The sequence below is a fragment of the Artemia sp. Qi Xiang Cuo genome, chromosome 15, assembly GCF_049724085.1.
Source record: "Artemia sp. Qi Xiang Cuo chromosome 15, ASM4972408v1, whole genome shotgun sequence".
NCBI lineage: Eukaryota > Metazoa > Arthropoda > Branchiopoda > Anostraca > Artemiidae > Artemia > Artemia sp. Qi Xiang Cuo.
Window position 1 is genome coordinate 41,744,623 of NC_142808.1, and position 21,372 is coordinate 41,765,994.

The 21,372-nt window shown below is 34.8% G+C and overlaps 1 protein-coding gene across 1 annotated transcript in view; it reads right to left on the bottom strand.

Annotated features, from left to right (window-relative positions):
• The window catches only part of Tdg (Thymine DNA glycosylase), a 286,925-nt gene that overhangs the window by 23,333 nt on the left and 242,220 nt on the right, over nt 1-21,372 (bottom strand). The window contains exon 8 of the mRNA XM_089101197.1: nt 20,022-20,164. Coding sequence (XP_088957323.1) covers nt 20,022-20,164 — 143 coding nt within the window. The remainder of the gene's footprint in view (nt 1-20,021; nt 20,165-21,372) is intronic.

Consider the following 21,372-nt stretch of genomic DNA (forward strand, 5'->3'; position numbering starts at 1 on the left):
CAAAAATTATCACATTTATTGTGACAATTTCTTCAGTTCAGTAAACCTCATGGAAGAAAGGAGGAACAACAAGCTCTACTGCTGTGGTGCAGTTCGGGCAAACCGAGCAGTTATCGATCTTACCACGGGATTGGAAGGCAAAAATTATCACATTTATTGTGACAATTTCTTCAGTTCAGTAAACCTCATGGAAGAAAGGAGGAACAACAAGCTCTACTGCTGTGGTGCAGTTCGGGCAAACCGAGCAGTTATCGATCTTACCACGGGATTGGAAGGCAAAAATTATCACATTTATTGTGACAATTTCTTCAGTTCAGTAAACCTCATGGAAGAAAGGAGGAACAACAAGCTCTACTGCTGTGGTGCAGTTCGGGCAAACCGAGCAGTTATCGATCTTACCACGGGATTGGAAGGCAAAAATTATCACATTTATTTTGACAATTTCTTCAGTTCAGTAAACCTCATGGAAGAAAGGAGGAACAACAAGCTCTACTGCTGTGGTGCAGTTCGGGCAAACCGAGCAGTTATCGATCTTACCACGGGATTGGAAGGCAAAAATTATCACATTTATTGTGACAATTTCTTCAGTTCAGTAAACCTCATGGAAGAAAGGAGGAACAACAAGCTCTACTGCTGTGGTGCAGTTCGGGCAAACCGAGCAGTTATCGATCTTACCATGGGATTGGAAGGCAAAAATTATCACATTTATTTTGACAATTTCTTCAGTTCAGTAAACCTCATGGAAAAAAGGAAGAACAACAAGCTCTACTGCTGTGATGCACTTCGGGCAAACTATAAAGGTCTACCCAAACTCAAAGCCAAATAAGAGCTGAGACGAGGTGATTTGGACTACGCTGTGAGTTTAGATGGAATCTTTTGTGTATACTGGAAGGACAAATGATGTGTACAACTTCTTTCGACGATTCATAAAGGAAGAGAAGTGACACAGATCGGTAGGAAGGAGAAAGAGGGATCTATTGCCCAAGTTACATGCCCAAACATGGTCATTGAGTACTACCAGTTTATGGGATGTATTGACAAAGCTGACATGTTGAAGTCTCAATGGGATTGACAGAAAAAGCAGAGAGTGGTGGCACTGCCTACTGTGGCACTTCATAGACATTACAACGATCAATGCCTTTGTCTTGTTCAAGTTGTCCACTATACCAGATGCTAACAAGATGACGTTGAAAGACTTTAGATGTCGCATTGTTACTGGTTTGGTTGGAAGTTATTTGTGCGAGGGTGAGAGAGGTCGGGCATCCAAAAAATTGAAAGTTTTCCCCAAATTCAAGCCTTACGTTCCTCCATAAAAGAGACTGGATCAATAAAAAACACTTACCTGTTCAAGCTACTTCAAGAAGATGTGCTCAATGCAGTGCAAAGATTGAGCTCAATCGCACAAAATAGCAATGTTCAGTTTGTAAAGTTCTATTGTGCATGAATTACACAAAGAACTGCTTTAGTTCATTTCACTAGAAGTGAGGTTTTTTCTGCACATGTTTCAAAGTGGTCTCTACCAGACACCACCTCATATTTCATTTCATAGTTGTAATAAATTTTTTTTAGTTCTATATTTGTTGGTTTCTAATCCCAAGGACATAGGAAACGTAAAAAAAAGCGAAATTTTCTGGAAAATTCATAATTTGTGCCGGAAAGGGTTAAGGCAGAGATTTTTTAGTACTTTCATAAGAGCTATTTATTCTAATTAACGGCCTTTGTGATTAAGCGGACAATTGCTATTTTGAAGAATTGGAACAAAATTTGAACTTTAGATTAAAGAGCAAGGTATTGACTAGGGGGTGAACCCCCTAATATACGTATTAAAAATTTATGAAGATAGAAGGTTGTTACGTACATTAATTCGTAAGTTACGTATATTTATTACTAATATAAACGTTCGTTTTTTATTAAAAACGTTAGTTCGTTATTAACGTTCGTTCGTTTTAAAGGTAAAGGAAATGAAGTGAAGCGATAATGAGACATTCTACCTATTAGTATTTTTTTTTTTTTTTGTAAAGGTAGAGTTTTTCATTTCTTTCTCTTTTTTTTTATATTGTTATTTTGGGGGATGGGGGTAAAAGTAAATTATATATCGGGGGAAATAGAGGTTGATGAAAATGGATTTGAAAATTGTAATTTAAGGTCACGATGGAAGGGGTGCCCTAAGGGGGAAGGGCAGCCTGAGATATCGGATGAACCTAAAAGGTATATGAAATTTGAAATGTAGTATACCTCTATTTTTATAACTTAATATATTTTGGAATGCTCAATTTTATATAAATCTAATATATGGATTTTTTTTAAGAAGTTTTTTTTAAAGAAAAGAGTAGGTGACATTAAATAAGTTATGAGATATTGTTAAAGAAAATTTGAAAGTCACCAAGAGGAGAGGAGGTGGGAATAAAAAAAAAAAAAAAAAAAAAAAAAAAAAAAAAAAATAAATCTTGCTTCTACAAATATTATAAAAAACAATTGTCTATCGGAAAGAGTTGTATATGGCCTGAAAGAGATAGACTATCAAGTAAAGACCCCGGTTAAAAAAAAATAAAAAAATAAAAAATAAAAATAAAAACGTTCGTAAATAAAATGAAACAAGTTTCGAGAAAGCCATTTAACCAAATAAAAGAAAATTAATATGAAAATTTTGTTTTAATTATTCATGTACTGTGAGCCAAGATCAAAACCTGCATTTATTCAAAAACGTTCAAAAATTAAATAAAAAAAAACAAGTTCTTTTATCTGAAAGTAAGGAATGCCGTCAAAACTTGAAACAAAAAGAATTTATTCCGTAAATGATAGAAACTGTCCTCTCCTCAACACTTCGCTCTTTACGCTCAATGTTGACTTTCTCACACCTCTATTTTTTTTAAACAATAAAAAACTTTAGCGTAAAGAGCGAGGCGTTGAGGAGGGGACAGCCCCTATCATATACGGAGTAAATTCTGTTCGTTTTAAGTTTTAATGTCGCTCCTTACTTTCAGTTAAAAAAAACTTTGTTTTTTTATTTAATTTCAGTAAAGCGCAAATGATGTTCCGGTGTTTAGAAGGCATAGCTCTACTGCTGTTTGTGGCAATTTCTCATCATTTAAAGGTCTCATTTGTTCATTCATTGTGGTTTCTGTTTGTTTTCAGTTTGAATTATTATTCTACTTTATTTATATGTCTTTTGTTTAATGCAGCTCTTTACTTTTCTTTGAAAAACTTCCTTTTCAGAAACTTTTTTTAGATAAATATACAAAAATAACAAGGTTCCCCTAAGTTTATAATAAGGTGGTTTTCTCTACAGCCAGGGGCAAAGCTCCAGCATTTTTATTTGGGGTGGGGGGGGCAAGAGGGGTCCATATCCAGATAGTCAAGGGGCATGAACTATATAATAGCCTTTTCTCCAAATTATTAAGGGGGAGGAGCAACTGCACCACCTCCCCCCCCCCCCAAAAAAAAAAACGACGCCCCTGCCTATCATTATTATCCAAGGAGATATACAACATACTCAGTACGGGTAGACACACATTTTATTCAAGGAGAAAACTTGAGTGAGGAATAAAAGTGACTTTCTGTACGTTTTTTCAATATGTGCGGTTTTGGTTACACGATGTCAACAAAACAATTTCAAAACTGTGTTAACCTATATGGCCCCTCCTTTGGTATGCAAAACTATAGGGGCAACAGTCTACAATATTCACACCACATCACCGGAGGACACTTTCCCAGATTAAACAGCTTTTCAAATATGGAAATATACCCTTTAATGAAGGTAATTCTTTTACAGATTCATCAACCCCTCCCCCTTCTGGAAAGTTTTTTTTTTACTTTACAAGAAAATATATTTCTTGGATTCTCTCAGTTTTCAAACAAAACTTGGGCAGCCTTGGCATTAAATTTTAGACTGTTAAGCCATCAAGTGTGTTGCATAATCAGTTGCGAAACTTCCTTTTTCAATTACTTAGGGGCGCCATCCTGAAGTTTATTCAAAGAATGACAAAGCGTGCAAAGGGCATTTTTCATTGTCATACTATGTAAGCCTACTCCCTGGGGGGTTAGCATTTCCTTCGGTTTTGGATCATAAACCGTGACATAAATATATTACAGAAAATCAAAAGAAACACCTAAGGGCTAAGGGCTTGATAGAAAAGAATAATGTTCCACTAAATTATATAACATGAGGAAAAAACCACAGATACTAAAAAACATTAAAACGGAGGACGGTTAAAGATATTTCTTAGGGGCATAAAATTTAGTCTAACATAGGCAATAGAAATCCATGGATTGAAAGTAGTCTCTCTTTTAGAAATCATCTTTAAAACTTTAGAGATTATCGTTTTATATCAGACATACTGGCCGGAATTCACAAAGCAATATCGCTTGGCCTTGCTGCTTGATAAAAGCACACAGGAGACAGAATCACAAAATTAAAAACATGAGGACAGTAACGGCTAAAAATATTACTTAGGGGTCGCAAATTTTAGTCGAGAAAAGGCAACAGAAGTCCAGTCTTTTTTTAAGAAATTTTGTCGAAAATTTTATTTAGATATAACAAATTAATGAAGTTAATCTAAATTAATGAAGTTACTTCGCATGGACCTGATAGCTTGACGAAATTTATCAAAATTCGTTTGACAAAATCTCACAAGAAAAACAATCACATGATTAAATACATATAGATGAAGACCGACTGTAAAGGCTTCTTAGCGGTTGAAAATAGAAGAAAGTCTAAAGGAGTCAAAGAATTGAAAGATTTTTTAGAAAGTTTCTTAAAAACTCAAGAACTTTTCTTTCAATCAGCCGTACCAACCGAAATTCGCCAAGCGACGTCGCTCGGCCACGATCGCTTGACAAAATTTATAGAACTCGCTTGACAAAACCATACAAGCGAGAGAGTGAGACAACAGATAGCATAAAAATGTGATGAGCCGCTAAAAGACAAATGGAGTTGATGAATTCAGAAAAGCGTTTTTGTAGATATTTTCTAGAAATTAATTAGAAAATTATTTCCACAAAAAAAGTTTTTTAGATAAAATTTAAGTACTCAATTAAGCTAAAATGAACAAAAATAGAATCAAATAATCTACCAAGCATGCAACTTCCACAAATCAGTATCAATATATAAATGAAACCTAAAACGAACAGAAATTAAAATAACTAACAGATTCAAACTCAACAGAAACAGAAATTAACACAAATAGGGTACAATACGCCACATACTATATGAAATCCAGAACATAATTTGCACTTTACTGAAAAAATTCTTTTAAATGTTTTCACTTTTATAAATTTAAGAAATCAAAAATTAATTAAGATTTTAAGGAATAAATAATAACACGTGTAAATTAAACTGACAATGCACATTCATTTGAATTTTTCTTGCCTTCAAGCAGACATGCCATCCTGTATAGGAGTGGATTCAGGAACTGCTTTAGAGGCACGGCCACCTCCAGAAGGTAGAAAGTTGCATTAATAACAGGGATGGAGGGGCAAAAAATACCGACGGAGGAGTCCAAGTTTCGGTCAGTGCTTCTCCAAAACATTAATTCTGTGTCCGTCCCTTGCCATGCATGTCTGCTTAAAATCTGGTCGCGATCAGGGCCTATCCCAATCATGGGACTCATTTAAGGAAAGACTGCAAGGTCACTGCCACATCTCGTATAACAAATGAAAAATTCTGATTTTAATAAAATTGATTCGAAACAAGGTTATTAAAAATATTTTACATATTTCCAGCTATACAGAGCCAAATTATAACACTTTTTCTGTAGTTTCGACGATAAATAATAATAACAATAATAAAAAGAACAACAACACAACGAACATAAAAATAGTAAATTCATAATAAATGAAACTAATAATAAAAAAAATATTTCTATAAGCAGCCTAGGCCAGTGACCGATTTAGATTATAAAATATTTGATACATTGCTTTAAAAAATTCAAAGAAACCAAAGCTCATCTGTGGGCCCCTTCGAGTGAGGAGAGCATATCATGCATTTGACCCCCCTCCAGTTCAGGAATAAGAAAAAGAACTAATTTTTGGAATATTCGTCAGTGTTTTGGCCTCAGTCGGCTTATAGCTATGGCAATTTTCTTGAAGCAGCAGCAAGAGGAAATAGCATTACAATTTTCAGGTTAAACAGTTTTTCAAGCATTTATTCCTCCCATTTCCAATCCCTATGCTTTATAAAAGCTAGAATATAATTTGTAATTTACTGAAAAAATTCTTTTAAATGTTTTCACTTTTATAACTTTAGAAATAAAATTAATTAAGATTTTAAGGAATAAATATCAGCATATGTATATTAAACTGAATATGCACATTTTTTCAGTAAATCCATTTGAATTTTTTTCAGTAAAGAACAAAGTATATTCTAGCTTTTAGAAAGCATAGGGTTTAGAACCCTACTCAGATTAATTTCTGCTCGTTTTGGGTTTCATTTATTTATGGATACTGATGTGTGGTAGTTGTATGCTTGGTAGATTATTTGATTCTATTTTATTTTTAATGGAGTTCTTTACTATTTTTTTGAAAAACTTATTTTGTGCAAAAAGTTTTTTTAATTAATTAATATAAGTAATTGGGCTAGAAGCAATGTAATGACTTCATAAACCCAATACATGCTCAGAAAGTGCAGAATTTCAATAGTTCCTCATTTTATTGGGGAAGGAATAAGATCCATTGGCCCGTGGTGGACCTAAACAAAAGGATAGGAGAACTTGATTTATGAGTGTATAAACATAGGCTATATATCAGCTGTGATAATCCGAAAGTACAACAATCGGGCAGCGTTAAGATAGCGCTATGGTGCTGCCTAATTAAAGAACCACGTACCTTTCAACTTTTAGTCATTTTTTCGAGACCATTTCCTATGGAAGGGTTGTCGTCGAAACTTGGGCGGGGCTTGTTGGATTGGAAATTCGAAGTTCTAGTTCTCAATTTGGAGTCAAAAGTGATTGAAGGATAGCCATCCTCCAATCCATGTCCATTTTTTTACCCAGGCCCTAATAGCTCCCCCCCCAGACATCTGATTAAAATATTGATAGAATAGTCAAAAGATACAATAAAAATAGTTCCCGGGAGCACAAAGCCCCGAAATCCCTTGGGGCAAAGACTGTAAATTACGCATATTGGTAATTATTAGAGGGTCCAAAAACGTTATTGTCCTTGATCAGTTTGAAACTTAAAGACCTAAATCCTTGGGAAAAAAGAATTTACTGCACAACAAAATAACTCAAGGGCCAGGCCTCTCCAAGATGAAATGGAGCCCGCAAGGGTTAAAAAAAATTACCAACCAGCTCGAAACTTACATTCTTTAGTTATCTGACAATGGAGATCCAACAAAGTTAGCAAAACAAACAAAATATTGATTCCCCCACCACCCAAAAAAGGGCTCGGAAAGAGGAAAGGCAGAGACAACAACATTTTTCTTCTGCCGCTTCAAATGGAAAAGTGACAATTTGGGAGGGGGCTCTCATTCAATTACAAACTGAAAGTTATAGTGCCCTTCTTAAAGGTCAAAAGTAATTGGTGGCCAATCAGCCAACCTTTCACGATTTCTTCTGATAGACCCCCCCCCCCCAACCGTAACCCCATGATGTGAATCAGAAGTTTTGAAACGGCCGTCGAAGGGTCGTTAGAGCCGTCGAAAGGTCTAGTAAGCATGCATCTAGGGTTGATTTCAACCCCTCAGCCATAAGGAAAATGGCGCTTTACTGTGTAAATTATCAATTGAGCACGGATAGGTTTCAGTAGAAAATGTGACCATGGTCTTCGTTGTCCGAACAGCTAGGAGCTCTTAAGGATTGCTCATTAGGCCAAGAATCCCAGAAAGAAATACTCTGCAAACGGCACGCACACTTGAGTAAACCAAAGACCCTATATGCATCCAAGATTTCAAATTATCTGCAATATCTTGGGAAATCTCAAGGAATTGAGTTGAAACTCCCACGGGGTTTTGGAGCGAAGGAGGTGGTAGCGGAACCCAAACCCAGAGGGTGGGATCTGGATTGGTAATCTTGATTCATTTATGCCACCTCCTACTAGTGGATTGTTGCTTATTATTACAGAAGTGCATTCATATTAGACCATTTAAGGCACCCATCGGACAAGTATTTTTACTTCTCGAGCGGACAATTCAACTAGTATTATCATCTTATTTTGCATACAAAATAAATCCCTTAGCATGTTAAATAAATAAATCTCCAATAATTTGATCGATGATCAAATTTCTTAAATAAAATCTTTTAAATTACGGCTGAAACAATCTCTTTTGTCGTCTATAAATAAAGTCTTGTGTTAGTCATGAATTTCTTTAGTGGTGAAATTGTTCTCACATCTAAATCAAAACATGCCCATTTATTCCCACAGGAAATCAAATGAATTCCCTTGTAATTTGATTCCATGTTGGACGAAAATAAGAAAGGGGGCATAGACTAGAAAACAGTTATTTCTAGCCTAGGGCTAGATGAAGAAAGAAGCTCCACAATAGCTTCACCTTTTCCCGAACATCATAATGATTAGAAAACAGGATTGTGGGGGATTTATAAATTGTAAAGAAAGACATGTATGCTTTCACATTTTAAAGGGAAAAAAGGTTTCTTTTCCCCATAGATTTTAAGTTTCTAAAATTCTAAACGAGGTGCCATTCACAACTCCCCCAGGACTTCTAAGAATAAGGCAGTTTTTTTTACTAAAAAGAGCGTTTTCGACCTGTTGCCATATTTCTTAGGAAGTTTTTAGCTTTTAATTTTACACTTACCGTATTTAAGTATTCTGGGAGCAAACAATCACGTTTATAGGAAGACAACAAAAATAAATAAATTCAAAAAGCACCGAGAAAAAAAAAAAAAAAAAAAAAAAAAAAAAAAATCAGTCATTGGCTTAATTTCATTTGCTGAAGTACATTGTTCTAAATTACAAAGGTCATTGTGTCGTACAACTGCTTCTGCTATCTTACATTTTTTGAAGAATTTTCCCGATATCCCCAAAAAGGAAATTGGGTTCTCCGACATCCTTCCAAAAATAAATAAAATAAGGTAACACAATTATTAATAAGGAAAGAAGTCCATAAACGGCAAGAGTATGTTATTTCTCCTTTTCATTGATTTGGCTACAGCATAGCGACTTAATTGTGAGATAACACACTATGTAATTCTAGTATCCAACAATTGAGGAGGAAAACTAGCAAAATTGGTCTATTTTTTAGAATCTCTACTTTGAAAAACACCTTTTCACAATGGCAAGGGAGGCAATCATTCAGATTTACATTGAACGAAACAGGTATTTTGACTTGGAGGGCAACCGTTTTCTGGGCAATTGACGCTTAAGGAAAAGTCTTCTCAGATCGGGGCTGGCAATCAAACAACAAATGCTGAATGGTTTCATCAGCTGAGAGGCAAATACGACACAGAAGAGAATGATCCTCCAAATAAATAGGTCCCTGTTAAGTAAAAAAGGCTCCTGATTTCAATCTGAAACATTAAATGACTATGTCATAATGGGCAAGGGAGGCAATCATTCAGATTAACATTATACGAAACAGGTATTTTGACTTGGAGGGCAACCGTTTTCTGGGCAATTGACGCTTAAGGGAAGGCCTTCTCACACTGGGGCTGGTAATCAAACAATATTTTCATTATATTCAATATTTTTATTCAATATTTAATAGCTAAGAGAATGTTATAAATTATGCAAATGAGATTAGACAGTACATTAAGGAGCTGTCTCCCAAAAATTCTTAGGGTACTAATATTAGTATTTCTATTGATTTTTTGGTGCAGGAATATTGCAGGTTGGGTACTCCCTAAAAAAATGATGTTTCCAGATTCAATGCAATATTTTATAAGCACATCTATGGCAAGAGGGATGGCATTTAGCTCAGTAGACAAAATCGAGAATCCAAGTGGGAGGAGAGAATAAACATTGAGGTTCAGAGAGGCTACATTGGAGGGGCTAAAGTAAACATTGAAGGAGAGGCTACATGAAACTGTACCTGCTTTCTCATTTTGTACGGACCCATGTGTACAAGTGTTTACATAGCCAGGGGATTGCTTAATTACATGTTCTGTAAAAATACACGAAAACCAATGGATTTGGCACCAGTTTTGTTTGTAGGAATACGATCAGATTGGCAATAAAGTCGGCAAATTTCCCAAGGGAAGGGGGGTTTGACAAAGGGGTAAGAACCGGGATTTATTGGTTCCACAAGAGGAGGATAAAAATCGACTCTAATATGAGTGTGCATTGGGGCAAACCGTGTCCTTTCCAAAAGTATATCCCATTACTACACAGTTGCTGACTCATGACTGAATTTTTTAAATGTATTTCTTTCTTCGACAGGAACCTCTTTCTCTTAAGAGGTATCAATCGAGACATCTCTCTCAATTTCAACAGAGGATTGCACTTGGACAGGTCCATATCAATTCGATTGGTAGATGTTTGTAAATATTCATTATTGTTGCAAGAAAAAGAAAAGCACCTGGAGAAAAATTGGATCCCGTATCCTTTTCTAGATATTATATACAGTTTACAAAAGTCTAGTATCTTTTTCGGGTAGCATTCTCATTAAGTCCAGATAGCGTGTTTAGCTAAATTCTAGATTAGGGGTGGCATTCCCATTAAGTTTCAGCAAGTATTTTTGGTAGAATTCTAGATTAGGTGGTGACATCCACATTGTTTTTGTGGTGGCGTCTCCATTTAGCTCCAGATAGTATTTTTCGTAAAATTCTAGATTAGAGGTGGTATCCACATAGTTTTTGGGTGACATCCCCGACATTTTTGAGTGGTGTCCGTATGAATTGTTGGGTGGCATTCCCATTTAGCACCAGACAGTATATTTGGTACAATTCTACACTAGGGGTGGCATTCTCATGATTTTTGCAGAGGTGTCTTCATTTAGTTCAAAGATAATATTTTTGGTAAAATTCTAGATAAGGGGTGGTATTCCCATAGTTTTTGGATAACATCCTCATTAAGTTCTGGATAGTATTTTTGGAACAATTCTAGATTAGAAGCTTCTATTCATCTTGGATAGCATCCACATTAAGTTCTAGATAGTATTTTTGGAACAATTCTAGATTAATGGCTTCTATTCATCTTGGATAGCATCCTACAGTAAGTTTTAGATAGTTTTTTTTTGGAACAATTCTAGATTCGAGGCTTCTATTCATCTTCGAAAGTAGTTGAGTTAGGTGATCAAACTTTCAGGAATGAATCCAGGGCCTAAAATATACCCCATGAAATTACTGCCGAGCTACTTCCAAGTATCTGGAAGCCTTCGGTTTTCCATAGAAGACTATACATATTCTGGAGGGCATTATGCACAATATATGGGCGACTCAATATTAAATGAATTAAGTGCTGCTTTAATTACATCCTGGAGAGAATCCTCAACGTGGGAAATTTTATATCAAGAAGATCGAAGCGGAAAATGCAGTGGCGTCAACTGGGGCCAGAGTAGGAGAGCAGGGGGATTTTACAACTACATTCGTCCCCCCTCCCCATTGATTTTAAAAGCTCCACAGAAGTATTTCAATTGAAAAATACCAGTATTAGTTTTTTTCCCATTGAAAAAAATGACGAATTTGCCCCTCCTTTAAATTTTGAGAAATACATTTACACCCCCCCCCCTTAAATTTCTATGAATTAACACCACTGAGTTGAATACAAAATGGTGGGCGTGTGGCATGAAAATCTGGTTGTTGTTTTTTTTTAAAAGTCGGTCAAATATTTACTTTCTTATCATCAGAGTCAATTGCAGAACCTTTCAGAGGGGTATCAATTGGCAGCTCGCCAACATTGAGTTGACTAATGAAACAGTGAATATTGGAAAAATAAACGAAATACTCACATAATCGACTCTAACATACCACCCAAAAACGGACTTTAGCACGACATATAAATCGTTAATTTTCGTGGAGATTTTAGGGCACACAATTTTCTATCGGAAAAATTCCAGGAAACCCCGAAAAATTGTGGGATAGTAGAAGCACTGTACCATATAAATTTTAAGAATTCTAAGTCAATCAATTTAATACTTGCTAGGTCAATTTATTTATAGCACTGAATTCGTGTTGCCTTAATAATTTGTTTTCTTCTTTATATATCAAGTTAACATTTACTTAGATTAGCTTATTGTTCATGCTTCAGCCTAGACTGAAATGTGCGGCTCCTTGTGCCAGTTTTTAAACTAGAAATATCTGTAACTAGCCTAAAAAAAAAATACTAATAAAACCAAATTTACCTACATACTAGTTCAGATATGTGCTGGGCCACGTCATTTCTTATGACAATTAGCCAGATCCTTGAAGAATAAGAAAAGAAAGAGTAGAGGAAGAAAGAGATAGAAAGCGAGAGAGAGAGAGAGAGAGAGAGAGAGAGAGAGAGAGAGAGAGAGAGAGAGAGAGAGAGAGAGAGAGAGAGAGAGAGAAGAGAGAGAGAGAGAGAAGAGAGAGAGAGAGAGAGTAGAGAGAGAGAGAGAAAGAGAGAGACTAAACTTGACATCCTTTTAGTATTTTCTCCAATGAATTTAACATTAACTTTTAATTTAATTAAAACAGATAATTAAAACATAACTAAAATAATAGAAATTTTATAAATATTTAAATAGTTGAAACCGACTTAATATTACCGTCTAATTTCTCATTATTTTTGCTATTATGTCTAACTGTTAATTTCACAACTACTTTATTAAAATGTATTTTGGTTAGCCCAAGTATTTCGATCCTATTTTCTTTTTCGATCCAATAATTACGTAGCCAATTAATTTTAAAATAAAACGCTTGAAGGTGATTCCTGCCCTCTATAACTCTAAAATAATATTATTAGATGGCGTTGCTAAAAAGATCTTTAAAAAATTATTTCATCTGCAAAAAAAATCCTACAGATATCTGTATGGTAGTATATAAATCGGGTCTAGTACTCCATAACTTGTAACCAAATTCTCCACAACGAAATGGTACATTTTTTAAATAGCTACATCGCTTAAGTAACCATTTTTCTAAGCAACTATTGTTTCTTTGTATCCCTCTAACAAAAGCTAAGACGCATTATTTGTCAGACAGCACAAGACTCTATAGTATAAACCGGCGGTGCTGATTTTAATTTTATGACCCTACGCCTAGGGGGCACAATGGGGGTTTGGGGGCCAGCCATCCTGTGCTTTCGCACACCCTTCCTGTTTACCTTCCCAAGATTTTTCCAGATATCCATTTAGAGCTGGGTTGACCCTGGCTGAGCTTACAAAGTCACGTCTATGACCCCCTTTCCAAATCAAATAATCAACGACACTAGGACTCGAACCCCTACCCTTACGAACACAAACTTGCAAGTCTAGCGCGCCAACCAATCGGCTAGTTTTTCTAGTCAGCTAGAAAAACAAATATATTTGTTAAATAACATAACTTTATATTTCATTGTTTGTAATAAGGTAAGAAAGGTGAAATAAAAAGGTTTATTTTTGAGTTTTGGAATTTGCAAAATATGACTTTGTAAGACAAGCGGGCTAAGGAGTGTGTCTTTGGTTATCTTTGAGGAAAAAATAAGTAATTTAGGTTAGATGTGAAATATGGTTTTTCTATATGTCTCAAGAAATAAAACTCGAGCAAGTCAAGATTAGAAAAATATAGTCTTTTCTGGGATTATTAATTGATAGGTGTGTAAAAATAGTTAAGGAGACAGAAGAGATAGTAAACCAAGGGATAAGAGGTAGTACTCAGGAACTAGTAGAAGAGTGTGAGGAATTTTGTAAATTTGGTAAGGTGGAGGAGAGTCTAAAGGGACTGAACAAGGTAGTGTATGATATTTGCGTAGGAGCAGGAGAAAGTGATAAAATTGAGGGTAGGAATTCAGAGGAGAGGGAATTGGATATTGCAAGGAAAAAGTTAAAAGCTATGTTACAAGAAGCGTTAGATGTAGTCAGGTTCCAGAGACCAAGGACTTTAGATAAAAATTTATTGGCATACCGAAGAATTAGGAGAGAGTACAAGAAAGTAGTAAGAAAGCGTAAGAAGATGAAAGAAGAAGAAGATATTAAGGAGATAGAGCAAGGCATTAAAGGATAAGGATAACAAAGTTTTTTTGGAAGAAGGTTCCAAATTCTACCAGAAGGGAGACAAGCCAAGATATCCCCCCCGCGGACACCTGGTCAAGTGAGTTAAAGAGGCAGGAGACAACGGAAAATGAGTGTGTATTTGAAGATAATTGGAAGAAGAGTATCAAAGATAAAGTTTATGGCCCTATGAAGGAAGAAGATGATGCTTTAATCGAGCCAGTTAGGGTAGAAGAAGCATCGAAAAGTTTAAAAGAGATGAAGGGATGTTCAGCACCTGGCCCTGGTGTTATTCAAACAGCTCTTTGAAAGTGTAGATTAGCGTAACATTGTATATTATTTCTTTGATATTTACAGCAATTCTTTGATCTGAAATTTGGTCTGATGAGGGGAGCCTGGAAGTAAGAGTGCTGATTTTTAAGAAAGGGAATAGTAAACTATACGAAAATTATAGATGTATACATTTAAGTAGCACACTAGGAAAGCAAATGCCGAAAGTATTAGATAACAGACTTAGAAGTTGGCTCCAGAAAACTTAAAGGGTAGATATTGAGCAGTCAGAAATCAGCGAGAGACACAGTACGATTGATCAGATTTTTATTTCAAGGTGTTCAGTTGATAAGTTTATAAATAAGAAGGGAGGTATATTGTATGTAGCTTTATTGGATTTAAAAGGGGCATTTGATAATGTAAATAGGGAACTGTTAATGAAGGATTGTATAAATATTGGCCTGCCATACCCACTTGTAAGGATTTTAATAAGTATGTATGAAGCTACAAAGTTTGTTATTAGGGTGGCAGGAAAATTTTCAGATGTAATTTGTTCTAGAAAGGGAGTTAAACAAAGTTGTCCCCTGTCTCCACTGCTATTTTCGTTGTTTATTAATGATTTGCCGGATTTTCTTAGGAAGCAAGGAGCCCCAATGGTTGCATTAGATGTCTGTGAACTATGCATGCTGATGTTTGCAGATGACCTGGCACTAGTGGCAAAGTCTAAAGGGGATTTACTGCTCTTGTTGGATAGAACTAAGGATTATATAAATAGGAAACAACTAAGCCTGAATGCAAAGAAATCGGTACTTATTGTTTTTAGAAAAGGGGGTAAGATTGCTAGTAGGGATAGAGTAAAATGGGAGGGAATAGATTTAGATTGTAGGGATGGGTTTACGTATTTAGGATGTAAGTTTTCGTCAAATGGTAAGTTTGGAAAGCACGCGAATCCGGTTAGAGAAATTTTTTGGGGGGAATTTTTCGTAGAAGTAAAAAAACAACAGCACCACTGAATGTGCAGGTTTCTTCATCCAAACAAGCGATTTAATAACAATTTTAACTATTTTTTTTTTTTTAATATAAATAATTTGAGTTTCAATAAAAGATCTAGGTTTGTTTGAATCCAACACGAAGGAGCGCTGGTCCCCCATCTGCACAGCGATACAATTTTTCTTCTTGTTTATTATTTTGTTCCTTTATATTTATTTTAGTTAATCTTTATGTTAATCTTACGTTTATGTTTCTTTATGCTTATTTTTATGTTTACTTATTAAGCATGATGTTCTTGTTTTTGCTACTTCATTTTTATTTTTATGTTTACTTTTGTTTATTTTTATATTTATTGGGTGTTTATGTTTCTTTATGCTTATTTTTATGTTTACTTCTTATGCTTGGTGTTCTTCTTTATGTTAATGTTTGTTTTTTATGCCTGGTATTCTTATTTATTAAGTTGTTAAAACTTTAAAGTTAACATTTTTCACAATATGTTTCCTCTGCATTTGCGTTGCGATAGTTAGTTAGCCACGCAAGATCATGAATACGAGGGCTAGTGGGCCACGGTGGCCCACAGAGAGTGTGATGAGCAATCCAGAATGCTGCACATACATCCAATACAATTCTATAACAGGAGCTTTAATGCCCTGGACAATCAAGTAAACTAACATAAATGAGCTAAATTTACTGTCCAAATTAAAAAGAAAGGATCTTTTAGTTTTATTTTTTTAATCAGTTTTATTTCAAAATATTTAATTAAAAGTCTGCGAAAATTCTGAAACACAAATTCAAAGGTCGTTACTTAGTATTTTCAAGTGCGTATGCAGGGGGAGGCAGCTCACCCTCCCCAGTGACCCCTCTGGGGGACATCTAAAATAAATAATTGAAATAAAATTCAGTAGCTTCTTTATCATCAAAGTTCCAAACTAATCCTTTTGATTAAGATTTAAGAGTGGTTTATGATTTGAACCTTTACGTTGATATTGTATTACTATTCATGTATGTTCCGAAATTAATTTTTTTGGACAACTGGAAAATTAGAACTACAGAAAAATTAGGAAATTATGACCTTGAACTTCCTCTCTTTTCACTTTAGCCTACCCTTCGTAAGGAACTTTAATGATTTTTTGGGGATGAAAAAATAATACATCCAATAATACTCAGATCAGCTATCAGAAAGCACTAGATACAGTTTTTAATTTTTTTAAAAATTTATTTCTGAAATAGTTTTTTTTTTGTCAAAATCCTAAGAGAGCAAAATCTTGAATATTTGTCGCAAAATAAAGAACACCATTCGAAAATTTTTTATAAAAGAAACAAATTTCATTTGTATACTGAAAAAAGAAGGTTTCTATATTAATAAATTTGACAAATACTTGTTGAATAGACAATGCCATCAGGTTAAATGATCGCCAGAAGTATTAAAAAAGAAAAGAAGGAAACCTATCCATCTGAGGTGCCACGAATTTGTTAGTTAAAACATAGGAAAATGATAAAATTCATGACTATCGAACATCAAGTCAATGGCAAAACCGTACAAAATACTTTTCCCATTCCAGATTTAAACTTTCACACGTTAATGTAATATTAAAATAGAGAGTTAAAAAGTGAGGTTTTCAAAATAATCTGAATTCTAACTCAGAGAAGATATTTTAATGGTCTCTTTAATAAGAGACATAAAAAAATAATTCTATTTATGTTCCTTTCTAATAACGAAATACAGCCTAGTTAGACAACGTTAGAGTCAATTCGTAATAAAATTACAAATTTGGAGTCATTAAATTCAAAAGGCCGATCAAATTTATTTGTTCATTAGTGTCTTCAATTACAGCTATCAACATGTAACTGCAGATTAATTAGGCGAAACCTTATTTCGGAAAGTGATCTTCTAATATATGTCAATATTTAATTTATAAACGCCACCTACGATTTGAAGATGAATAGGTGGCGCAAATAATACCAGGTTCTCTTTAATTCACGGTTAAGTTACTCCATTATTACGGTGCTCAAGCTGTCTTCCTTAAAATACGGAGGCTGTGAAATCATCCGATTCTAAGGTCACGATTGTGGCTAAGGTTACGATGCGATTGTAACCTTACGATTGAGGTTTACGATACAAACTTTAGGATATGATCACTGGTTACACTGCTGTCATCACAGTGAAGGTTCCTGAATGTGAAGATTTGTGATAGTGATGATTTGAAGAAATAAATCGAAGTTGATCCACAGTCTGAAGAATCTTGTGGATTCTGTTTAACACCTGTTTCTACCCCCTTCAACAACCAATGAAAATGAAATCTGATAATTTACATTGGTTACATGGTTACATTGGTTATATATATACGAGTTACATTGTTACATTGGATATATATAACCGTATATATACGGTTATATATATATATATATATATATATATATATTATTACAAACTAGGAAACTTTTATGAAAAAGAACTGCAAATTCAGTTATGCAATTTTTGGTAGCAGCGGGCGTCAAACTTAAAAAAGAGAAACGTGGGAAGAAAAATCAGCAAAAAATAAGCTTAAAAATCAGGCCCAAACTCAGGACTTTGGTTCGCTGGGATGGGGGGAAGGATAACGAAAAAACTTTATAGAACACAGGAACATTTTTTATTATATATTTTGCTACTTTTGTACGAGCCAGACAAAATTTTGCGAAGGGGAAGAGGTTCAAGCCGGGTACATCTTCCCCAGGGGCGTAATTTGCAATGGGGCAGCGGGGAGGGGGACAACTACCCCCCTTCGGACCAAAGTTAGCAACTCCCCCCCCCCCCCAGATAAAACTTAGTTTCTGCATAGTTTTGTCAAAACTAAGATAAGCCTGCATAATTCTAGCATCCGGAGAAACAGATGAGTTTTCTTTAGTATATCTTTTCCTTTATGGCAATATAAGGATCATTTTCAGTTTTCACCGTCATTTTCACTTGATTTGGGAGAATTGGTTCCAAGTTTGCCTCCCCCCGGATTTTCACGAAATTACGCCATTGATCTTCCCCATGGATACGGCCCTGCATGACATTAAAACACATTTTGAGAGTCACCTGATTACTAATGTTCAAATTTTGACGGACGAAAAGTGTTGTCAGATTTACCCAATTAGTTTCGCTTATTTGTCTTTATGATTCAATGCAGCAACACTGTCGAAAATTTGCTATTGCCCTTAGTAAATACTCGGGGATTTTGACACAACCAACAAAAACGAAAAACAGAAAATCGTAGTTTTGGCAGTTTCTAGGATGGATCCAGAGTTAAAAATTCTTCTTATTTTAATGTCCTTGGTATTTCAGCAAAAAGAATGTTACTATCAAAAATACGTTTCCGTAAACTAATAGAAAGTTGTTACTAACAATTGTTAGTACATTTCTCAAACAATTCAACACATTGTTGCAAGAAATTATTAATATTTTAAATTTATGAATAAAAGTTGATTTATCCAAAAACTTTAAAATTAATATATCCAGCGCTTTTCTAATAGTTTCTAAGCTTTTAGTCAAGACCATATTCAGGGGAAGGGCTAGAGGGTTTGACATCCCCCCTTGAAATGTTTATCCAACTCGTAAAAACGTAATAAAGATGGATAAAAACATATTTTTGATATGTTTTTAAAGTTTTTTCGTAACCCCCCCCCCCCTGAATAAAAACCTTGGATACGGCCCTGCTTTTAACTCTTGAAGCATCATAGGAAGAATAATTCAAGATAGTGAGCAAGAAACTGAAATATTTCACAAGAGTAACTTTTTAGTTACTTTTGTGCTTTATACTTTTGAATTTTCTTGGTTTGAGGTTTGAAATGCTGTTTCAAACTTTATTCGTATATGAAGCATTTAAAAATTCAGGGCCAATTAATATGTTTCCACAAGCTAACAGAAATTGCTAGTAATGACTGAAATGATAAAAACCTGCCCCTAGTCATGCAGGCTAAGGGGCATCATCAATGCAATCATCTCTCTGAAGCCAGCTGTGAAATATTTCAAAGAATGTATGGGATTTGGGAAATAGCATAAAAAAGAGGTTTTCAGATGTCGTAACTGAGGGCAAAGACAAGTCATAATCGATCCAAGAGCCAGGAACCACAACCCACGTGGTGTATACACAGTCATCACGCTTCCATTTATAAGCTTATCGCTAACTTTTACTAACTCAACTGAGTAAACTACTCTTCAAGTAACTGCCGTCTAAAATCAAACTACGAGAGTCAAAGATGGCACTACAGACAACTTGGTTTTAAACTATTTGTTTTATTACTCTAAACAAATTAGAAGAAAGCGAGAAATTTTGAAAAGCAGGCACAGCAAACGGACGAAAGGGTGAAAGTTCTCAATATAACTGAAACTGGTAACAAATTTAAGCGACTTACCAAGTACCTTTACGGAAAATTCAACATTAACAACTAAAACTAAGTTAACAACAATCGAATTAGATAGTTGAAATACAAACTATCACCTAACTCCACAGTATTTGTTGAACATGATGCTATAACTGTAGTTTTATTTCCAAAATCTTCAAATCATTCACAGGCAAGAGGGGAGGGACAACAAACCCCATACCTCCCCCCAAGAAATGATGACTAATACAATTGACCCCTAGAATTGTCACAAAATTCACCTAATTTTTGACTTTACCCCTCCTCCCCCTTCAACTCGGCAAAACTGTCCTTAGGCAATTATAATCTTTGGATTGCACAATAATAGTTTACCTACCGTGCTAGTTCCATCAATAAATTCAGGTTGTTTTCCAAATGAGAATTCCTTCTTCCCGGAGAAAACTTCATAAATGCCTTTCCCATTAAAAACTGCTATTTTAGGCTGATATTGCTGTAACTTCTCTAACAATAGCCTCCCACCTGCAATACAATAAGTATCAGTCTAAGAAAAATTGGTAATTAGAAAAATACAAGCATAAGATATACACAAAAAAAAAAAAAAAAAAAAAAAAAAAAACAGTAAAAAGCTGATTGAACAGACAGGGTGCGGCACCATATTTCATCACCGCATTCCTCTCAACAAACTCCTCGCAGGTTTAAGCGACCTAACTTTGACTAATTTGCAAAAAGTCAACTTCGAGTGACACTGTAGATGAATTATATCATTTATCCAATATTCTTTGAGAAATTGAGTATTTTAATGAAGTCACCGAACGCTATGCGGCGCTAGTAGTTTTAATTCCATCTCCCCATGTTGTCCTCAAATATTCATATCTGTCTTGTTTTATTTGTTGTAATAAATATGCTTATCCACACAAGGCCGTATCCAGGATTTTTATTTGAGGATGGAACTTTACAAAAAAAAACTTTACAAAAGAATTCATATTTTTCTTTATACACATTTTGTTACTCTTTTACGAGTCGGTCCAATATTTAGGGGGGGGGGGAGGTTCAGAGGGGGTTAAAACCCACTCCAAAAATTAGTCCTTTATAAAATAATGGAAAAAACCTTGAAAACACCAAGGACACCAAAATAAAAACATATTGTATCCCTTGGGCCCATCTTTGATCTATTCTTATCTGAAAACCACGAATTTCTAAAATTTAAGGGAAAGTTGTAGAAAAGCAGGTATTCAGAAGAAAACACCTTAATAAAATAAAAGTAGTAACATCAGATTCCTTTTTGTATGCTTCTTTTCAACATCACCCTGACAATCCACACCACCTCTCCCCACACCGCTGACGGACCCATATATAGCCCTAATACTATCTTTCTTTGTTGTTGTTTCCATACTTTGATCCATTATACAACGGGTACCTGCTGCGTAGACTCAAAGATAGCCAGTTTAGCCAAAGAGATTGTGTTGAATATTGGACTAAAATAATTATATTTTAATTGTATAAAAAATGTGAATAATAGTCAAAAGAAATATGATACCATATTGATAAAAATATGCTGCATATTATAAAGTAAACGTTTCATTGTTTTAGTACTTCCTTTTAGTTTAATAAATATCCTAAGGATAAATAAAGGGTAAGGAGGGAGAGGGGGAATTTTCACAGACGCGACATTAATCATAAAAAAAAAAAAATAATTCGCAATCTAAAAATGTCTCTCTTTTTGCTTT